This window comes from Vigna umbellata, chromosome 10 (assembly GCF_029865625.1).
Source record: "Vigna umbellata cultivar VRB3 chromosome 10, Vumbellata_1.0, whole genome shotgun sequence".
NCBI lineage: Eukaryota > Viridiplantae > Streptophyta > Magnoliopsida > Fabales > Fabaceae > Vigna > Vigna umbellata.
The window spans coordinates 15,181,970-15,204,074 of record NC_142174.1 but is presented as its reverse complement, the minus strand read 5'-3'; the positions used below and the strand labels follow the sequence as shown (position 1 = coordinate 15,204,074).

Here is a 22,105-nt window from a genome sequence, read left to right as displayed (position 1 = left end):
TGAAGAGTAGTTAGAGTCAGAACTTTCTTATAAATAAACTTATTAGAGTTATCAATTAAACTAACTACTAGAGTTAATTTAGTTTTATGTTTGATAAACATTTCATTCCTTAAGAGATCTTTCTAGTAAAAGAAAATTCAACGTGTGTATAAAACGAAGAATTTCCAACTTAATAAAAATGTTTATGTTCTTTAATATATATATATATATATATATATATATATATATATATATATATATATATATATGTGTGTGTGTGTGTGTGTGTGTATATATATATATATATATATATATATATATATTTCAAAATTCTTATACCTTCGTATATTTGTCCTTTTTTCTCATTCAATGTCTTTATTTTTTTCACTCTTTCTTTAATCATCAGCTTTATAAAGACTAAATGTTTTTCTTCTTTCTAATATTTTCCTTCATCCATAACCTTTCAGATGTGGTGACAAATCATGAATTAATCATAATCATAATTAATGTAATTTTCACATGGATGCGAATGTGACATATGTCAAATATAATTGTTTATAAGGATTGACATTTATATTGATTCAATATTCAAAATAATCAATAAAAAAGTTCTTATTATAGTAAATATATTTGTAATTTGAATAATTTTACTGTATTTAAATTTTAGATAATGTAAATGAGTTATTAGTTAAATAATTAATAGTGAAATACATTGAAGTTGTAATTGCAACAGTAATACCTGGAAATATATGAAAATAATCACTAGTGATTTAACCAAAGCTCTAGTTAACAACCTTGTGTTTAGAATTTAATTAACTTTTATTATACGTTGTTTGTTTAGATTGGTGCAAGGCAATACCAACAGTGATAGTAATAGAAAATGATGACCACAGGTACATACTTTTCATGGTTAATTTCTGAAGGAAACAATTCCTTCAACTCATCAAATTATGTGCATGAGCTTTTTGCTGAACTCTTTCTACACGTAAATAGGAAGTCAATTTTGCAATACACTCATTCAAAAATTTAAAGGGTCAAGAGATAAGCTTTTGAATTAAGTAAAATAAATAAATAAAATTTGTTTATATGAATGAATTACTAACATTTTGAGCTTTAATAAATAAATGCGGGACTGGGACTGTTGTAAAAATTAGTAGTGCGACCATTCTAATTAAAATTACTTGATTGAAAATGATGATATAATCTACTCTATTATTTAATTCAGTTTAGTCATAGTTTTTCATTACGAGGAAGTTGCACAGAAAAATAAAATAACTTTTTGAATCAGCCATTCCACCTAACCTTCATTTTAAAATGATAAAAATGAAGAAAACCTATTACGCAGGACTATAATTTCTGATCTTATGAATATATATATATATATATATATATATATGGCTTAATATCCTACTTTGTTCTCAGTTTCGCTCGAAAATCTCAAATTAGTCCATCCTTTAAAAAATGTTATTAAGTGAGGACGTAATTAACGCATTTGACATTTTCGAACGAAACTGAGGACAAAATAAGGTATTAAACCTATATATATTGAGAAAATAGTTCTAACGTGATACATTGATATGGTAAAACGAGCAATATCAAAATTGAAAGAACGATTCAAATTGCAGATAAGCTTTTATATTGTCGGATATAATTTTTACTCCAAATCAGTTTAGGTGGAGTCGATAAACTTATATTTTTCCATTTTTAAAAATCATGATTAAAAACTAAATAATATATTGTTTTATTAAAATTTATATATAACGTCATTCCACATGGACTTAATTTTAAAAATTAATGTATCTTTATATCTCATTTAAGTTTGGAATTATTTTTTATTATTCTTAAATTGATCAAAAATATCTTATTTGATCACGGCAAAGCTAAGTTAGACTAATATTTTTTTGTCCCTCTAAAATATGATTTAGATTAAGCCATATAGTTTTTCACTTAACCCAAAAAATATATATCAATCAAATGTATATATTAACTAGTACAACACTCGTATCCACGAGTTAATGTATATACTTAAATTATTGATTAGATAACTTTTTAAAAGAATTTATTTAATCAGAGATATCTAAGACATATACGTGTACATACACGACGAATTACTTGCGAGTTTTATTGTAGATAATAATAATAATTAAAAATAATGTAAGTGAGTCTCTACATTATTTTAATTAAATATTTTGACAATAAATTATTAAAACATGAATCTTGCCAACCGTGTTACTAATATTATAATAACTTTCCCGTTCAATCAACACCATTTAGTTTAACTCATTTGATGAAAACTATTTTACTTCAAATAAAATAAAATAGTATTCTTCACTTTAACATATCTAATTTATTCCAAAAATGACTTACGCTCTCACGTACTATTAATTATTATTTTTTTAGAATTTTCTCACATAGATTGCTTTAATATTCGACGATAAGGAGAATAAATCTAATACCATTCTAAGTTATTATTTTATATTAATTATTTTTGTCTTGAGCTGCGTAATCAAATTTTAAATATGAATATATATAATCATTATAACCTAATTATATAAAATTTTGTTGTGTCAAGCTAACATTTAAACTATTTACATCATTTAATATGTTTCAGCTTTAATGTTAATATAAAATATTTTTTAATATGTGTAAAAATTTTAATGATATTATTAGATTAAATAATATATTTATTTATTTTTAGAATTTAAGATAAAATTATATTAAAGTTTGAGACATAAATAAAATTTAATTTCACATTCAAGACTAAAAAGTATTTAACTTAAAGATTTAAATAATATTGTAAGGGTGATAATAATTACAGTCACCTTTCATAGTAATATACACCCATAAGAATGCTAATGATAAATTATTGGCAATTTAAAACAAAACTAAGGAATACTCTTTCAAGTTATATTCTTTATTATCTTTTGTTTTAATTAAGAAAGATTATGTCAAATTCTCAAGAATTATTATCTTTATATATTCGAAACACTAAAAAAGAATAAAAGAATAATGAGTAATGCTTTCAGAACAAGTTTTCTTTTAGGTTTAATGTCTCAATAGGTCCCCTATTTTTGTTCAAAATTTCAAATAGGTCCCTTTATTTTTTGACGTCTCAATTGTGTCCTTATTTTTGTTAATTTGATGCAAATAAATCCTTTCCGTGAATTTCATCAAACAGCATTAATGAATGTGTGACGTGGCCTGTCTCAATTGGGTCCTTAATTTTGTTAATTTGATGCAAATAAATCCTTTCCGTCAATTTCATCAAACGGCGTTAATGAATGTGTGACGTGGCCTTACACGTGTCAATACTGTCCTCAGGCCACGTCACACATTCATTAATGCCGTTTGATGAAATTGACGGAAAGGATTTATTTGCATCAAATTAACAAAAATAAGGACCCAATTGAGACGCCAAAAAATAAAGGGACTTATTTCAAATTCTGAACAAAAATAGGGACATATCAAGACATTAAACCTTTCTTTTATTATCTTATAGTTAGTTTCTTATACTTTAAGGATGTGTTTTTTTAGTTTTGTCAAGTCTTTTATTTATAAGATCTAGCGAATTTGCTCTAATTAGATTACATCTAAAAATTTGCACTAGATTTTTAAATTGAAATAATTAAATTTATTGACAACTAATTTTATTGAAATGTTATTTCATCTTTAAGATTTCAATTTAATTGATTTTTATAATTGAAATAATTCAATTTATTGATAATTAATTTTGTTGAGATATTATTCAATATTTCGTTGTTTACACAATATTTTTACAAATAATAAAAAATATTTCCATTTTTTATTTATTAAATAAAAATCTTAATTATCTAAAAATAATAATAATAATAATTTCAATAAAAAAATAAAATAAAATCAATTATCAATTCCATTTGAAATAAACGGAAGTACCATTGGCTCGTTCATATTTTATCAACTAAAAGTAGCTTCGAACTTTTGAGGTTAGGAACGAAGCATGCGTTCTTCAATATTTTAGCGTGATTGAATTTTTCAGCTTGAACTTCGTAGTTGTTGCTTGAACAGAATTTATAATTACTTAAGATGTTCGAAAACATAATTTAAAACTTCCTTTAGAGGAATCAAAGCTCATATCCGCGTTAGCCGGTGGAAATTGCGAAGTGTACACAAAAAGGGATTGCAAAATGGGTTGCTTAAAGATGTTATTATAATATAAAACATTATCAGTGAGAGTTAACCAATAATGCCGCACACAGAAGCAAAACATAAAAACTGATTCGCGTCAGTTAGGAATGTTTATCCGACAAAAAAAAATCCACCTATTATCTAATCTGTTACTAGTACGAATATTTGCTTAAAAAATATTTACGGATATTTTAAAATCTGCGATATCCGCAAATATTTAAAAAAATATATATTTTAATAAATTATTAAAATAAAATTTAAATAGAATTATAAAAAATATATAAAATATAATATAAATTAAATTAAATATAAATTTAATTTTAATTTTAATTAAATTTAATCTTGTAAAATCCAAATTAATGTTAACTTAATAAAATATAAATTAAATTTTTATTTTTATTTTTTGCGGATAGCGAGTATTCGCGAATACGAATAGTATAATATCTGTATTCGACCTATTTATAAGCGGATATTAAAATATCCGCTACCAACATATTAGAGATAATAAATATCCACATATATTAATTATTCGTAGCAAATTTTATCCATGGTTGCTATCCTAATATCAGTCAATTGAAGCTGTCTTTTTTCTGCCTTTTTTTTAATTGATTCTTTTAGTTCTATTCCCGTGAAGTGATGAGACAGACAGTAAGGTAAACGTATAATCCAATCCAAGTGTTGTTGAGTAATAGAGCTATCCACTGTGTAGTCAACAACAATCCAAGCGAATCTCCTGTTTGAAATATTTTTAACTTCCAAGTCAACTTCAACGAGAAAAAACAAAATATAATGGTTATTTCTCAGAATTTAGCTTCTCTCAGAAATCATCATCAATCGATCAAATAATTCCATAAAACAAAATTGGAAATGCACTCCCAAAATCATTTAATAAAGTGCTACACAATTTCTAGGATTAGGCATGCGTGTGTACAAAAGAAAAATAAGTTGTTCATAATTGCAGTCACTGAGAAATCCTTTTTACACCTTTCCTGTCTGCAACAGCAATGCATCTCTTTCCCTTCACTACCATAATCATCTTCACCGTTTTGATTCACAACTTCTCTCTGATTCTGGGGCAGCAACCTTATATTGGTTTAGGAACAGTAGCATGCCCTCGAAGAGGTAACAGAAACTCTATTCGTGGATACACTTGTAATGGTGCAAACAGCTGCCAAGCATTCCTTACCTTCAGATCTCAACCCATTTACGACTCTGTCTCCACAATATCTACTTTATTGGGTTCTGACCCCTCCCAACTTGCTAAAATAAATTCCGTTTCCCTGAATGACACCTTCGAAACAAACAAGTTGGTGCTTGTTCCGGTCAACTGTTCCTGTGCAGGTGAGTATTATCAAACAAACACATCCTATGTGTTCCAGAATGCAGAAACTTACTTCTTGGTTGCTAACAACACTTTCGAGGGCCTCACAACATGTCAAGCTTTGCAGAATCAAAACCACAACCCAGCAAACATATACCCCGGCAGAAAACTTCTAGTGCCTCTCAGATGTGCTTGCCCCACAAAAAACCAAACCCAGAAAGGCATCAGGTACCTCTTAAGCTACTTGGTGAATTGGGGTGATTCTGTTTCCCTCATTGCTGACAAATTTGGTGTTGGCTCTGTGACCGCTCTTGAGGCTAATAACCTCACTTTGACACAATCCATGATCTATCCCTTTACTACACTTCTAATTCCCCTTCATGATAAGCCCTCAAGTTCTCAAACCGTTTCTCCAGCTCAACTTACGCCACCACCTTCATCACCCCCCTCTTCTCATCAAAAGAAAACATGGGTGTATGTTGTTGTTGGAGTTGTTGCAGGAGCTGTTGCCTTAACATCAGCTCTCTGTGCTGTCATTTTCTTCACACGCAGGAGAAAAAATAGAAACGAAGACGAGTCGGTGGTAGTGTCAAAGGCAACTAAGAAAAAACCACCAATGAGTGTAAATGAAAAATTGTCAGAGATCATATCTGGCATAGCTCAATCGTTCAAGGTTTATGATTTTGAGGACCTAAGGCGAGCAACAGATAACTTTAGTCCTAGCTACTGGATCAAAGGGTCTGTTTATCGCGGAGTGATTAATGGTGATTTGGCTGCAATTAAAAAGATAGAAGGTGATGTGACAAAGGAGTTGGAGATACTGAGCAAAATCAACCATTCTAATGTTGTACGCCTTTCCGGTGTTAGCTTCCACGAGGGACGATGGTACTTTGTTTATGAGTATGCTGCTAATGGAGATTTGAGTGAATGGATCTACTTCAACAACGCAGATGGGAAGTTTCTGAGTTGGACGCAGAGAATACAGATTGCATTGGATGTGGCCACAGGACTTGATTATCTTCACAGTTTCAGTTCTCCTTATATCCACAAGGATATTAAGAGTACTAACATTCTTCTGAATGGTGACTTCAGAGGAAAGGTCGCAAATTTAAGCCTTGTGAGGCGTGTGGAAGGAGGGGACGACCAGTTTCCTGCCACTAGGCACATTGTTGGGACAAGAGGCTACATGGCTCCCGAGTATTTGGAACATGGTCTTGTGTCTACAAAGCTTGTTGTGTATGCTTTTGGGGTAGTGATGCTGGAAATGATCACAGGAAAAGAGGCTGCTGCTATTGTAACAGAAGACGAGACAAATTTGTCACATGTTTTGCGCGTCATGCTTGGTGAGGAGAGGTTGAAGGAGTTTGTGGATCCCTCTTTGCGAGAAAATTTTCCATTTGAACTTGGTATGTTTGTGGTTGAGCTGATTGATAATTGCATATCGAATGATCCAGCAAGTCGTCCTAGTGTGCCTGAGATTGTGCAATCTCTGTCAAGAACCCTGAATTCTTCATTGAGTTGGGAAAGGTCAATGAATGTCCCACGAAGCTAAAGTTTCGGTGAGCCTCTTGATGTTACAGCAGTTGAAGCAGGATGCTTCTATCAGCCAACGATTTTCTGTGTTTCCGTTAACTTCTGTTGTTTTCTTCGTCGATTATGCTGTAGAATAGTAGTCTTAGTGTGTTTGGAACTCTAGTTTTATCTTCAATAATTCAGTTGTAAAATTTGGAATAACTTCAGCAATATATGTAGTATATAATTAAAGTTCATAATTTTTGAATATATATATATTATATAAAATGGTATATAATTTTTGAAATATGAAGGTGAGTGACAGTGTGGTGCATATTTAGTGTTTTGATATCATAACAAGACAATAAATTCTGTCTGATATTTTCGTTTTTGTGACGGGTGAAAAGAGTGAAACGAAAACAATGATACTAAAACAAGAGTAATAGAAGTGGTCCACACAAACTGTACTAGAGAATTATACGAGATGTCTTCTTGCTTCAAAATTATTAGCTATCCTAAATAGTGCAATACTATATATGAGAGTGGAAAAAGTTGGAAAATGCAATGGGTCTATCATAGGGCGCTATAGTGGCAAAACTTGTTAAGCTTGTTTATTTAAAGTGTATTTCTCTTCTCACCTTTTCTGATTGTCATTATTATTTCTTTGACCAATCGGAATATGAGAAAATAACTTTTGGGATTTTGTTTCCAATCCAAACCCATGCTTTGAGTTGTGCACTTGCAAATATTTCCACCCCGTCAACCTTTTTATTTTTTAACATGTTATTTCCTATGATCTCATATACTTTTCATTAAAGCCATCTAAATAACCTTCCAAATCAAATTTCCCTTTTTATTCAATCCTGACATGTTAAAATGATAAAATGTTGCATGATTTTGTTGTGTGAGACTGTTATTATTTCTATTCATTTATAACATATACCACAAGCGAAATTTGTTACCTTATATTCAGAAAACATATATCGAACTAACTCTTCATAGTTTATAAACAACACACATTTTACATGGTAGTAGTATATTTCTATGTTGGAGGTCATGGATTTTAATTTAACAAATGATGAATGCAGTATCATTTTAAATATGATTAAATCTTTAAATAATAATTTCACCTCTCATGAGACTTTATGTGACACACAATCACATTGGAGATGGCGATTGAAGCTGATGAAATAAATATTTTATCATAAACTAATATATAATGTGACAAATGAAATTTTATTGGAAAGTATAATATATTTTTATCTACAGTTTGTTTGTTAGAAAGAATAATTTATATAACCATTACTACAAGAGTGACTTGTGATATGCAATTTTTTTACTTTTGAAATTAGAAAAAACTTTGAATACAAATAAGAAGACATCAAATTCACATTGAAGTTGAAAACATATATTTAAGAATGTTGATCATTTGAGAATTTGACGTCGTTTAATGACCCTTATCACAACACACTGACATGCTATTTTAAACTAAAATTGGATAATATTTAATGTTTATTAATGTACTAACAAATATCAAAGGTTACATTTTTTTTCTTAAATTTTGTTTATATTTACGGTTACAATTTACCCTAACTTGAAAAGCAGAAAATATTTCAACACAACTCAAAAAAACTAAACTTATTAACACAAAATGTAGCTATTAATACAAGAGCTATCAAAACTAAAACTATTAAGATAAAACTAAAATTTTCATAATCAAAATTTTTTATTAGACAATTTTCAAGCAAAGTCTTAATGTTATTGTGAATCATAACTCATCGTAAATACATTGTTCACTCTTGTCTTATTTTTTCCGTAGTATCATTCGTTATTGGTGATGAATTTTTGAACCCTTGAAAAATAACACAACTTCATTATATATGAAAAATGTTTAAAATTTGATGCGATTTCTAATATGTGAATATATATATATATATATATATATATATATATATATATATATATATATATATATATATATATATATATATGGGGTTTGCTAACGCGCGTACGCCTGTTTTTCAGTTGGTACATTTTAGCAATGTGTACCGGGTTTTAGTAGACAAAAATATCCTTATATACCATGGATTTTAAGTTCTAAGGTTAAGGGTATTTTAATAATTTTCATTCTCAAAACTAAAAAAAAAAAAAGAAACCCCGAAACCCTTACTCACCTCTCTCATTCCTGTAAACCCTTTCTCTTTCATCTTTCTCACTCCAATCTTTTCTCTGTCATCCCTACTGTAGCCCCAATTGAAAAAAATCAGAAACACCCTACTGTAGCCCCAATTGAAAGTTAAACAATCTTACAAAAAAATGATTTTATAATGAGTTTTGATCTTATAATTTTTGTCTTATCTAATTTTATCCAATTTTCACAAGCATAAAGGAATTGGTAATTGATCTGGAAAAAATCAGAAATACTTGTTAAACAATTTCTTACAAAAAATGATTTTATTTTATAATTTTTGTCTTATCTAATTTTATCTAATTTTATAATTAGTGAAGATGGTGAAATTGAAGAGATCTTGAATGAACCTTTGCCTCAAGGTGAACATGTCAAATGACTCAACTCTTTAGAAAGACAAATTGTTTAAAGGCAAGTGTTTCTGATTTTTTCAATTGGGGCTACAGTAGGGATGACAGAGAAAAGGTTGGAGTGAGAGAGATGAAAGAGAAAGGATTGAGAGGAATGAGAGAGGTGAGTAAGGGTTTGGGGGGTTTCCTTTTTTTTTTTAAGTTTTGAGAATGAAAATTATTAAAATACCCTTAACCTTAAAACTTAGAATCCATGATATATAAGGGTATTTTTGTCTATTAAAACCCGGTACACATTGCTAAAATGTACCAACTGAAAAACAGGCGTACGCGCGTTAGCAAACCCCTATATATATATATATATATATATATATATATATATATATATATATATATATATATATATATTATTTTCTTTGTCCAATCATCTTTAATTTGAAATTATTGTTTTTATAAATTGATATGCGAAAATTAATAACTTTAAGATGAATTAGTTTCAACCTTTAAATATAATACTTGAATTTGTTGTACTTTGAGCTTACCCATAAATCTAATTAAATTGGAAATATAGGTTAGTAAATATAACTAAGTAGATGATATAAAAAAAATAACACTTTACGTTTGTAACATGAATTTCAAATAAAGTTTTATCTTCTTATGCAGGGATCAAAATCATACAATTCTGCTTTGTCTTGGAATGATGATCATTAGTTGTCAATGAGTCTTACGATGAATCACAAATAGTTAGTCTAATAATAAAAAATACTTCATAAAATATTACATTCAGTAATACCTACCCATCAAGGTAGGGTGCAAGGTATATCAATATTTTTGACACAGACATCCATGTTTACAAATAAGTTTGTTTGTGGTCAAGTGTGTTTCCAAAAGACTGAATGGTCCGAGGTTCAATAAATCTATACATGGAAGCTCAACCTTGGTCAACAATGACTATGTTCATGTACCTATAATAAGATACTTAAATATAAATTAAAGAGTACCAATTCTAAGATTTAAATATGGAATACAATGAAAAATCTTACATGCACCATAGTTGTATGATTGAAATATTCAACATCATGGCTCCCCTAATGATCTCTAGTGCATCATTTAAATTAATGTACAATGAGACATGACATTAGAGGCCAAATACTCTTAACTTCCGCTCTAACACTAGCGGTCGTTTATTCACCTTATTTAATTTCGTCAAGAAGTTTCCTAAAGGACAATATTCTAATCTGTCATGTCATAATCTTCATGGATAATATATTGACGCACAACCAACTTTTCAAAATGGAAGAATTGAAATAAACATTTTCAATAATATGGATCATTTATTTATAAACGGTAAGATAAAAATACTAAGAATAACATTATAGTACCTATGGTGAGCCAAAGTATAACATGATCAATGCTTTAGACCAAACTATAAATGTGCCTAAGGTCTTTCCCACGAATTGAATTTCTGAAGTTGGCATAAACACTCGAGAATGGGGATCTTGAATTCCATCAATCGTCACACACGCGTTATAAGACAATAGTGGAGCAACATGGATAATCTTCCTTCCTTTAAGTTGTTATCCTATGACCATTATGAGCAGGGGATTTTCATCAACCAATAACTCAAATTGACTTGTGTAGTTAGTATGATCTATAAATGAGTCTTTTGTGTTCACACAACATCCTATTGGAGCTTTAGTAGGTAACTCTATATTCTGTTGTTACATGGATTGAGATTGTGTGTTTTTTAAGCGTTAGATATAAGGGGACCAATTTCAAATCACCATTGACATTTGTTTAATGGGCTATCAATGACAAATTTTTCATTTTATTTACAAAAAAACACTATCATTTTTTTACGTTGGTTTTTTCCCATAGAGATGTTGTATTGATAATATTATAGTTCTTTTTTTGTGTTAGTGAACTTTTATAAAATATAAAAAATATACATTTAATTTTAAAATAAAATACAATAAAATAAAAGTTAAAAAAATTATAATTAATTTTATTTATTATTAGACCACAAATATCTTAAAGTGATGGTGCTATCAACGAGAGAGCAAGAGTCCTCTGCAAGTGAAGTCCACAATGTGAAAGAGACAACATTGAAGAAGACTTTTTAAATGTTGAATACAAAAAATTAAGACTCATATTAGATTGGTTAATTTGAATTTCACCAAAATTAAGAAATAGAATAACTCTATTTCCAATTCAGAAATGATTACAAAAATTAACATCATACCATGGAGGGCACGTGATCCATGGATGGGTTTCACCAACTTCATGACTTCTCTTAGATGCTTAAATTTATGGTATGGCAGAACTCATTCCAATACAAGTTAATATAAATAGAAAAAAGAGAGCCTAAAATCACTTGTAAAATGGGGCTAATTGGGTATGCATTTTTGACAGTGCCAGTCACGACAATTTATTTTCAAATAAATATTAACAATAATAAAACATTGAGCACATTATAGGTTAATATGCATGAAAATAATTAGGCAACATACAAAAAAACTCTAATACATTTATTTATGATTTCATCAATGTAAAGATACATTTCCACATCTTCGCTTTTTTGGATCTGCTAGCTCCTAATTTTTCTTATTAATCTAATTTATAAATCACTTAAAGCAACTTATATAATCAATATTGATCTTGACTAGGATGTAAATGTCTTATATTATATCATATAATGAATTTAAATCTAATTTATTCTTATAAACATAGTTCAATAAGATGAAATCTATTTTATTTATATTGTAAATTAATTTTTTAGTTAATATGAAGTTTTTAATAATATAAATAATAGATTAAAAAAGATAAAATAAAAATATATTATTTTTTTATTCAAGGCCTCAATTGCTATGCCTCATATAAATTAGTGGAAGTTTATGACAAAATTATATTAAAAAAATTGCATTTAATTGAGTTGTTTTGATTTAGATTTTTGAAAAATTGTCAAAACGGATTATGAGGTTGTTGCTTCCTGCACTCCCAATAAATTTCTCCCTGGACTCTATCAAAGCTTTCGAAAATTTTTTTCCGTAATAGGAGTGAGTGATTGTTTTCCGAAAAGAATTTTCGAAATTGATTTAGTTTGTTCCGAAAAATAAAATCCAGAATAATGAAGAAGATGAGATGCAAGATACAAGTCTTATATAAGATTCTAATCCACTTGGTTTGATCTCGACTCGATCAGTTTTTACATCTCTTTTAGTTATTGTCTATTTCATATAGTTTTCAATTTCATATCAATGCAAGGTTAAAATATTTCTGCTTTTCTAATAACTGGATATTTATTTTATTTGATATTTAAATTTTATAATTATCCCTTTATATATAACTTATTAGTTTTATACAAAATATATAAATTAATTATAGATTCTTAAATTTTTTACTTTTTTTAGTCAACTTTAAATTTGCTTGAGTTTTTTAGTTATATATATATATATATATATATATATATATATATATATATATATATATATATATATATTCAAAACCTTCTCTGACAGCAGCTTTGAGGTGCAGAACTGTCACAGCCAAGTAGGTATGGCAGTAATGTCTACCCAAGATTCCCATAGAGACATGACCCACAACTCTCACCGATTCCCATTGTTGGTACTAGTTTTTTTTTTCCCACTAAAGTTAGGTAGCTCCGTCAATGATTGGAGCAACAAGGAAGCTTCTATTTTATACTTTATAAACATATTATTCATTTTAAAACGGCCTTCCTGTTACATGAATAACTGGTTGACTTGCAGCAGCAGCATCTAAGGGTAGAGCTAGCTGCATTCTTTGGGGCTGTCTATAAGATATTGTAAACCTAGGGCCATATTATTGCACAAATTTGCTTCGTCACTTCATGCATCATCATAAGTAAAAATGCATCTGTTCCTAAGAAGTACATTTTTACTACATAAATCAACTATGACATGCTTAAGATATATACTGTCTATCTAAAAATTCTCAATTGTCTAGCTAACTGTTTTAAGATTAGCCAAAAAGGCAACCACCATTTTAATTTATCAGTATCTCTATTGCATGTAAAAGCCTTTTAAGGTCTTCTTGCTAATGCTAATCCTCTCCAAGTTTCAACATTCTCAATTGGGTCTTATGCCCAACCTCGTGACCAAAAACAAAAAGAATGGATGAATAGATTATTCTGTCTCTGCAATATTATGATTTGCGTATGAAATATGAGCTTATTGCAAAGACAGAAACATATACTTTAAACTTATTGAATTTGTTTGACAATGCAATAAACAACTCCATTGTTTGATTCACTTTCAATTGTCATCCAAAAAAAGTATAGAAGCAAGAAAATTTAGTCTGAGGTGAGCTGCAATTGCTATTCGTTTGCCAACTCTACCTCAAACATTAAAGAACAACAGGGACGGAAAAACTAAATGTTGAACATTCCCCGTAAACCAAGTTCATCATTATTGACTAAGGTGAAATCATTATGTAAAAAAAAATACCATCTTGGATTTGAGAAACTGGATTGGCTTTACTCAATCAACGAGCTGCGATGGAAGTGACAATTTGAGTAGCTTCTATATCTAATCCAGAAGAAGTCAAGGATCTCTCCAGTGTAGAGGAAGATGGTTGAGTGAGAAGGGAGAGACTAAGTACAATTTCTGCTATGGTTGGTCTGGACAAAGACTTGTCTGCAGTACAATTCACTGCCAAGGAGGCCAAGCTGAGAGCATAATCAATAGGATAATAATTATCTAACTTAGGATCCATCCATTTTCTGAGCCTCTCCTCTCTATTCTCTTCTTGATCAAAGATCTTCCAAATGTCCTTCCACAGCATAACCACCTCACCATTATCTTTGGTTGTCATGGCTTTCTTGCCAGTAAGTAATTCTATCAGAACCACCCCAAAAGCAAATACATCTATTTTTGACATCATGGGGTTGGTAAAAGTTCTGGCCATGGAAAAATTTGCTATCTTGGCCTTGAAGTTAGAGTCAAGAAGGATATTACTGCTGGTGATGTCCCTGTGGACTATTCTTGGATAAGCATGTTCATGCATGTACTGCAGACCCATTGCAACATCCACTGCTATGCTTATCCTCTGGCACCATGTAAGCGTGGTCCTTGAGTTTGATGTCTCTGAACAAGACTTGGCGAAAAGCCAGTCATCAAGAGACCTATTTTCTGCATATTCATAAACCACGAAACAATTTCCATCATTGTCTGATGAGACACCCATTAGTTTCACCAGATTTCCATGACTCACCTTCTGCAGAATTTTCAGCTCCTCCGTGACATCTTCCTTGAATCTTTTTATTGCTAAAACCTTACCCTTTATGTTAGCCTTGTACACTGATTCCCCAATCTTGCACTGCTCACTGAGGTTCATGGTAGCTTCCAAGATTGCACCAGTTTCATACATGGTAGGCTTACTTACGTAGCCTGAAACTCCAGAAAGTAGTTTATCTACAGTTTCAGCTGATGAGGCACTCCTATTCAAACTCTTCATTTTCAGAAAATATACATACACCAGTAATATTGCTGAAACCACAACCAGTAGTGTGCATCCCAGACTGATACCAATTATAACTGGAAGACCAATTCTGTGTTTTCTTTCATCTGAAGGAGATTGAATAAGATCTGGCAAGCGTGTAACTGGGATCACAACTGGAAGGTTGTTTACGGCAGTGAAGTTTTGACCATAGTTGTTTTCACTTAATATGTCCTCTGGTGATGCACCAAACTTGTTGCTTACGAGGGAAACATTGTCATTGGGCTGCCACACGTAAGTGATCAGGTACTTTATCCCTCTGTCAAGCTGGTTCTTTGAAGGACACTTGCAAAATAAAGGAATTACAACTTGGATGCCTACTGGCAAAGTATTTGGACTTAGAGTGGGGTTTAAATCCATCACTACATGCCAATTTGTGAGATTCTGGTATGAAGTGGTTGCAACAAAGTAGAAGCTATCGCCTGGGTTGATTTCATAGGAGATATTGGCGAAAGAGCTGTTTCCAGTGCAACCACAGGTTACTGGTATCAGCAAGACTTGGCCTGGAATCAACTTGTCTTCCTCATTCTCTATGTTGCTGGCTCTTGCAATTGACAAAGGACTCGTGTCAAATATATTAGATACGCTGGTCACACTCAAAAAATTTGGAGACTGGGTTATGTATGTCACATAGGTTTCACACGAAGGAGGTGAATCGGAAGGGCATGAAAAGTTTGTTCCATTGGTCTGTTGTGATTGAGCTGCAATACAAGTGAAAAACATGAGTACAACATAAAGAATCTGGGCACGGAGAGAAAGAGAAACAAACAAGGCAGCCATTGATGTGAAGTTGTGATCAAATGTAAGTTATGAGGCAGTCTACTATCAGTGGCAATCGGCGTTGTTGATATGAAGAGTTCTTTATCAATAAAAGTATCATTTGGTTTAATATAAATATATGGTCCTGTTTGTTTCATTAGCTTTAACTATATTTCCTTTTGGCTGTCCGAATCCTAGACACAATGGACACGTCAATATTTATATTAGACAAATTGTATGCACTTCATGCGCATGATATATAAAAAATTGGTAATAGGGTACTGTGATGTCAAATCAAAGCTTTGGACGGCCAGTTACCAGTTCTATCTATGCACGATGTTAGCCAGCAAGCCGACACCAATACACCAACTAAACTTGCTGATATCTTGCGATATTTACACATGATTCAACATAGTAATAAAAGGAATATTGCATGTACAGGGGGCTGTAAGATTTAGCTGAAAATAGACTTCGAAATAACTAAAAAGCTTATCAAATGTTGTTATCAGATGAAATATCAAATGATACTATCAGATGTGAATTATTAAACGAAATTATAGAGTAAGTTTAAGGAAAGAAAAGTTCGAAAGAAGTTATAAGAACTGAAAACAACATCGGATAAGGCAAAAGGATAGAAACCAACAATTTCACACCAAAGGAACAAAACTGATTTCTTGTAGTTTAATAATGCAAAATTTACGATGAGTCATAAAGAGCTTGAAGAATCTCTAATGAAGATCCTTTTATAATAATTTACCATTTACTGTCTACTAAATTTTGCTCAAATAATAAACTCTTATAAAATCCATATATGTATAATTTTTATTTATGTTTCCTCTTTTTAAAATTTAAAAATTAATTTAATTAATATAATGAAATACCACATTTTATTCTCAATCAATAAAAAAAGATAATCATGACTAAACCAAAGGAAAAATGTCATTAGCTGCAGTTTACACTCTTTCTTTTGGAGTAAGCATCCTCTAACAGAACACTGATTCAAAATCATGTCAGAATTAATTTTAAAGATAAAATCGGAGATAAAAAATATAAAATAATAGGATTATAGTTGCAGTAACGAACCTGTATATCATTGAAATTCTTTGTGTTCCCCATTTATGGAACATAGCCAAGTCTTATGCAATATAGTTTATCTTGGCAACACAAGCTCTTTAAAAAAAAAAATCATCCATTGACTCTTGAAAGTAAATCACCCATTTTGTCCTCAAGTTGTTACCTTACCTTCTAAACAGTCTTTAAAGTAACAAATAGTTTAATTAATTTTGAATACTTATTAATTTACTCTTAAAATTGATGTATTAGAGTAAATTTGAAGAACCCTTTGAAGGTTAGGTTTTGAACATTTAAGGCATTACTTAAATAATTTCTAATGCTTTTTAAGTAATTTTCCTTACTCTAAGAACCATTGACGAGAGAACAATATTTCATGGATCAAATTGATGATTCACCCAAATGCCGTCCGTATCTGTTTCTCTTAACGTTGTTCCGCCACCCTTTCTTTCACTACCGGAGTGCATCCCTTGTTTATTCATAACTGAAATTTGTAACCAAATACTTTCGTAAGAAAAATAAAAGGAGTTGAAAATTGCCACAAGATAACCAATAACAATTATAAAATGATAATTATTAGATGCCCTGCAAATTGTATAAGTCAGCAGGCGACTGAATGCAGGTTTCCACACGTTAAACAAAGAGCTTGATTGAGTGGATACAACGAAGGATTTCGTAGCCATAAGAATAAAGGCCCACTTCTGAGTATCAACCCACGTCCTAGCCTACGACAAATATTTAAAAATCTTATTACAGCAACCTAAACTTTTGTAGTCAACCTCACCGTCTAAAACAATCTCCACAATCGTTTTCACGATTTTAAATTATGGTCCCAATTCCAATTGCTGTCACCACAATCCTTGACATTGCAGAAAAATACATACTAATGCGTGACAGGAGTTGTTGTTATGGAAATAAAACAATTGCGAACTTTTTTTAAAAATTGTTTGTCACCTGTAAGAATGTGTGCTGAGATTTCATGTGCGACGGAATTCACACCCATCGTATAGGCCGATGGATAGCTCTAGCCCCCATTTTAAGCAAAAGAATTAGAATAAATATTATAAACTCTTGTGAGATCTGCAGAGCTGACAGTCCATTCATGACCCTGCAATGTAAGTGGAAGAACCTTATTTATTTCCTCACAACTCTCTTCTACTGCTGCAGCCTCTCTTCGTCTCCCCTCTTTCCAGAGACTCTTTACTAGCAACTCTTTGGTGGCAGAGTCAGGCACTAAACCAGAATTCTTCATGTCTTCAAAGAGCCTCCATGCTAGTGCAGCTCTATTTGACTTGCAATAACCTTGGATTAATACCTTAAATAAATAAGCATCAGGCTCAAGACCACTCTGCCTAATCATTGCAAAAAGCTTTTGTACTGTTTTTATGTCCCCAAGCTGTGAAAAGTATAGCATTAGGCCTGAAAATGTCTGGATATCTGGGCAAATACCATTTAAAATCATGTCATCAAGCATATCCAAGGCATCGGAGTTTCTTCCACACTTAGTCAATGTTCTTAGAAGAGACGAATACAGAAGCATCAGGTTTACATTTGATATGGGACCGCAAAGTATTCGGTCGTCATTGAAAACCTTCATAGCAGCATCAGCATTTTTTGAAATCCCATAAAAGTCAATGATCAGCCTGATGGTGCTGAATGGTAGTCTCATTCCCTCCATTCTGATCTTGGAGATGAGTGTATTAACCAAGTCAGTACGTCCATGGCGTGCCAGTAGGGTCATGATTCTTTGTACGGTGTATATGTCATGAGTAAATCCACTTTGATTAGCAACCCAGCAGAAGAAACTCCATGCAACTTCTGGTGTTTTGAAATTTCTAAGCATCCTGCAGACCAACCCTGTTGTCCACACAAAGTTTGCACCCTCTAGTGCTGCTACCTCATCAGGACTCCAATTCCGCAAGGCACTTGCCAAAGCCCGTGGGTCCAGCCATGGCTTTAAATGAACTCCATCAACAAGATCACATTGACTAGCATCATTTATATTCTCGTCTTCAACCTCATTCTCATTCTCATCATCATCCCCGTCACCACCATCAACAGAATAACTTACACTCCTGATTCTCTCATCTGGCAAAAGTCCTCGCAGTAATTGCTCCTTGTCTTCAAGAATTCCTTCCTCTTTCATCTGCTGCAGCAACAAACTCACGCCTCTACTAGGAAGTATTCCATCAACCTGCATTTCATCAACTAAAATGTTCACTTCATCAAACCATTTGCTACCTACAAAACCCTCTAGCAGAACCGAGAACTGCTTCAAAGTGCGTTTGACCCTCATCAAAGGCAACAGATTAAAAACCTCCATTGCTTCCGATAACTTCCGGGACTTCACAAGGTGCTCGATTATTATAGTGAAGCTCCTGCAATTCGGCAGAGACCCTTCATCAATCATCCCCTGAAAAACTCGTACAGCCTGCGAGTCCTTACCCATTTGAGCATAGAGAGCCATAACAATATTATATGATTCAGTACAGAGATGGTTGCTCTCGAGTGTATACTGTTCCCACACTTGAAGGACAGTGTCCAGGTCCCCAGCTGCAGCATGCCACTGCATGAGATTCATGAAGCTGATCCGAATGGTGCCGAATCGGTTGGCTTGGATAGCATCAATGAGGGATTTGAGCGCGGAGCATCTTCCAGCCTTGGCAAGAACAGTTGCAAGTGCATTGAGCGTGTGGTGGGTGTGGGAAAAATTGGAATCTTTTTCAAGGGCATGAACAAGGGAAAGAGCGGAATCTACAGAGGGGGAAGAACGAATGGCATGAGTGAGCACGAAAGAGTCAAAAAGACGGTGGTTTATGAGAGAGGGAAGAGAGGAGTCGGGGGTTTTAGAGCGTAGAGTGAGTCTAATGGAGTCAATGAGTTTGGCACGTTTGAGGTAGTGAGCAACTTTTGTGGGAAACGGTTCACGACGACGGACATATGAACGAGCTTGCACTTGCGAGCTTAACCTGTTCAACAGGTTAACCTCGCAAAAAAATGACCTCAAGTGCATCCTCAGTCAGCACTGCGAAGGTTGTTTGTGCTTACAATTCATAATCCAGGAACCGTTAGTATTCTTCGTCGGGGTGACACAAATAATCAAACACTTGGTGTGCGAGGCCGTGGATGAGCTGATACACGGGGCAAAAGAATTACACAAACCAGGTTCAGCGGGCTCAAATATTTCTTTTTCAATTGGTGTGCTTGAAAAATCCAAGCCTCTTTTACCAGGCCCAACAATAGTGGGACTTCCGTGCATTGTGTTTTGGTAACTGCTTCCTGCACCCCATCAAATATGTAAAATACCAAAAGTAACTTTATGGCTATTTAATTAAATCCTAATTTTTTTCATCTCCTTCTCCTTCCCTATGCAGCTGAGTGTTCTCCCATCCACCCACTACGTGGATATTTGTGTTTTCTCTTTTCCTGTAAGTATGTGGCCTTTTGTTGAAATTTTTGGCACACATTTGGAGCAGTAGAGAAGGCTTGCGGCCGTGCAAGAAAGCCCTGGAATGGGAAATCTGAAACGGAGATGAAAAATCAATCGAATTTAGTTGAGACAGTCACAGTTGAAATGATCGAATTAGTCTTAATTAAAATTTGATCGAGTTAGACTTTTCTTTAGTAAAATTCAATTCAGTAAGTTCTAACCAAAAATTTGTCAAATTCAATTGAGATATCACCATCCAAATTCAATCTAATTTATTTTGTTTGACAACTTTTTTGACAAATTTTTTACAAATGATAGTTTGTTATTAGTTTATTTCAAATATATGGATCAATAAATTAGTGACACGTAATTTATTGTAAAAAATTGTTAAAAGAAATTGTTAATGTATAATGGTCCTACTTTAATTTCTTTTTTTATAATCTTCCAACTTTCTTTCTTAGTTGTCTTTTCAAAGTTTTTGATTCTACAAAACAATAATTATTTTCTCTATACTATTTTCATTTAATCATTTATGTATAAATGAAAGAGAAATATATATACATAAATATATACTCGATATAAATAGACATTAAAAGCTTTTCGTCTCTCAGCATCATCCCAATATTGAGGATCTCTTCCCATTGCCCATACAATTACCATGACTTTCGTCTTTATAGGTATTTCATACCCATCAATGATGGGAAGCAACAAGAGCAGGAGGATGCAGTCTCAATGTCTCTTTGATCACAAACTTTAAGTAACTAATTTCCTCTAAATCACTTTCATGGATTAGTTTCTTTCCTCTAAAAGCTTGTCTTAACTCAGCTTGTGCCTGCTGCCGTACTATGGGCTTTCTCATCATTTCTCTCATATGCTCCAATCTAGGATGGATGTCGAAATATCAATTCGAGTAATAAATATATCCTAAAAGAAATAAGTTACTATTTAAACAAAAAATTACACTATTGACAATATATTACAACCCTACTGACAAGAAAAGTGTAATTGATTATAGATGAAGTTGTGTCTCCTATACGAGTTCAACATGGTGTAATCGAATACAAGTCATGATAATCAATTATCAGAGTTCAAAATCGTTTTGAAAGTATACAACTTTACCTTTGATCATCGTGTCAGGGTGAAATCGTATAAGAGAGCACGACTTCTTCATTTGAAGTCGTCTAACCTCCACCACTTGCCTAAAAACGTAAACATTAAATTTGTTGTCTACATATTTAAAATGCTATTCAAAATTTTTTATATGCGTAAATGCAAGAATATATATATATATATATATATATATATATATATATATATATATATATATATATATATATATATATATATATATATATATATAAAAGAATCTGGCCAAATCAAAACGAAAAAAATAAAAGAAACTAGAAAAGAAAAAAACAAAATCCAACAACACGGCCCAACTAGTAGGCAAATGATAGCTAGAGAACTGATGTCAGTGTTGTTAAGTAGATGTAGATATGACTCATAGGAATATAGGTTTAGAAAGGGTTTTTAACCATTTTGGTGTAATTTTATTTTGAAAATATTATGGTAACTAAAAAAAATATAATTTATAGAAGTGAAGGTGAACACAATTTTATAAAGAAATTATGTTATGTTGAGGGAATTGTATTTTAATTGAAATGAGGTTGTGTTAATTTAATATAATTTTTATAAAAGAAATTGAAGTCATCACAGGTGAATTTTGAGATGATTTATGTGATTTACATAATGTATTTATATGATGTTGTGACTCTTTTAATTTTTTATTAAATGAA

The 22,105-nt window shown here is 31.7% G+C and overlaps 1 protein-coding gene and 2 pseudogenes across 3 annotated transcripts; 1 reads left to right on the top strand and 2 right to left on the bottom strand.

Moving 5' to 3' along the window:
• Positions 1-4,992: 4,992 nt before the first annotated feature.
• LOC148192000 (lysM domain receptor-like kinase 4 pseudogene) lies at positions 4,993-7,270 on the top strand (annotated as a pseudogene).
• A 6,498-nt stretch (positions 7,271-13,768) lies between these two features.
• On the bottom strand, positions 13,769-16,062 carry LOC148191999 (serine/threonine receptor-like kinase NFP). The gene has a single exon (XM_088100684.1). The coding sequence runs from the start codon at positions 15,827-15,829 to the stop codon at positions 14,036-14,038; it is 1,794 nt and encodes a 597-aa protein (XP_087956810.1). The 5' UTR covers positions 15,830-16,062; the 3' UTR covers positions 13,769-14,035.
• On the bottom strand, positions 15,619-20,145 carry LOC148191998 (pentatricopeptide repeat-containing protein At5g66631 pseudogene; annotated as a pseudogene). Of its 2 annotated transcripts, XR_015782639.1 has the most exons (3): positions 17,834-20,145; positions 17,224-17,363; positions 15,619-15,750 (listed from the first exon to the last, which is right to left on the bottom strand). The product of XR_015782639.1 is annotated as a pentatricopeptide repeat-containing protein At5g66631 pseudogene, transcript variant X2 (transcript). The 2 variants fall into 2 exon arrangements; XR_015782638.1 differs by lacking the exon at positions 15,619-15,750 and having other exon boundaries at positions 16,820-17,363.
• Between the last annotated feature and the right edge of the window lie 1,960 nt (positions 20,146-22,105).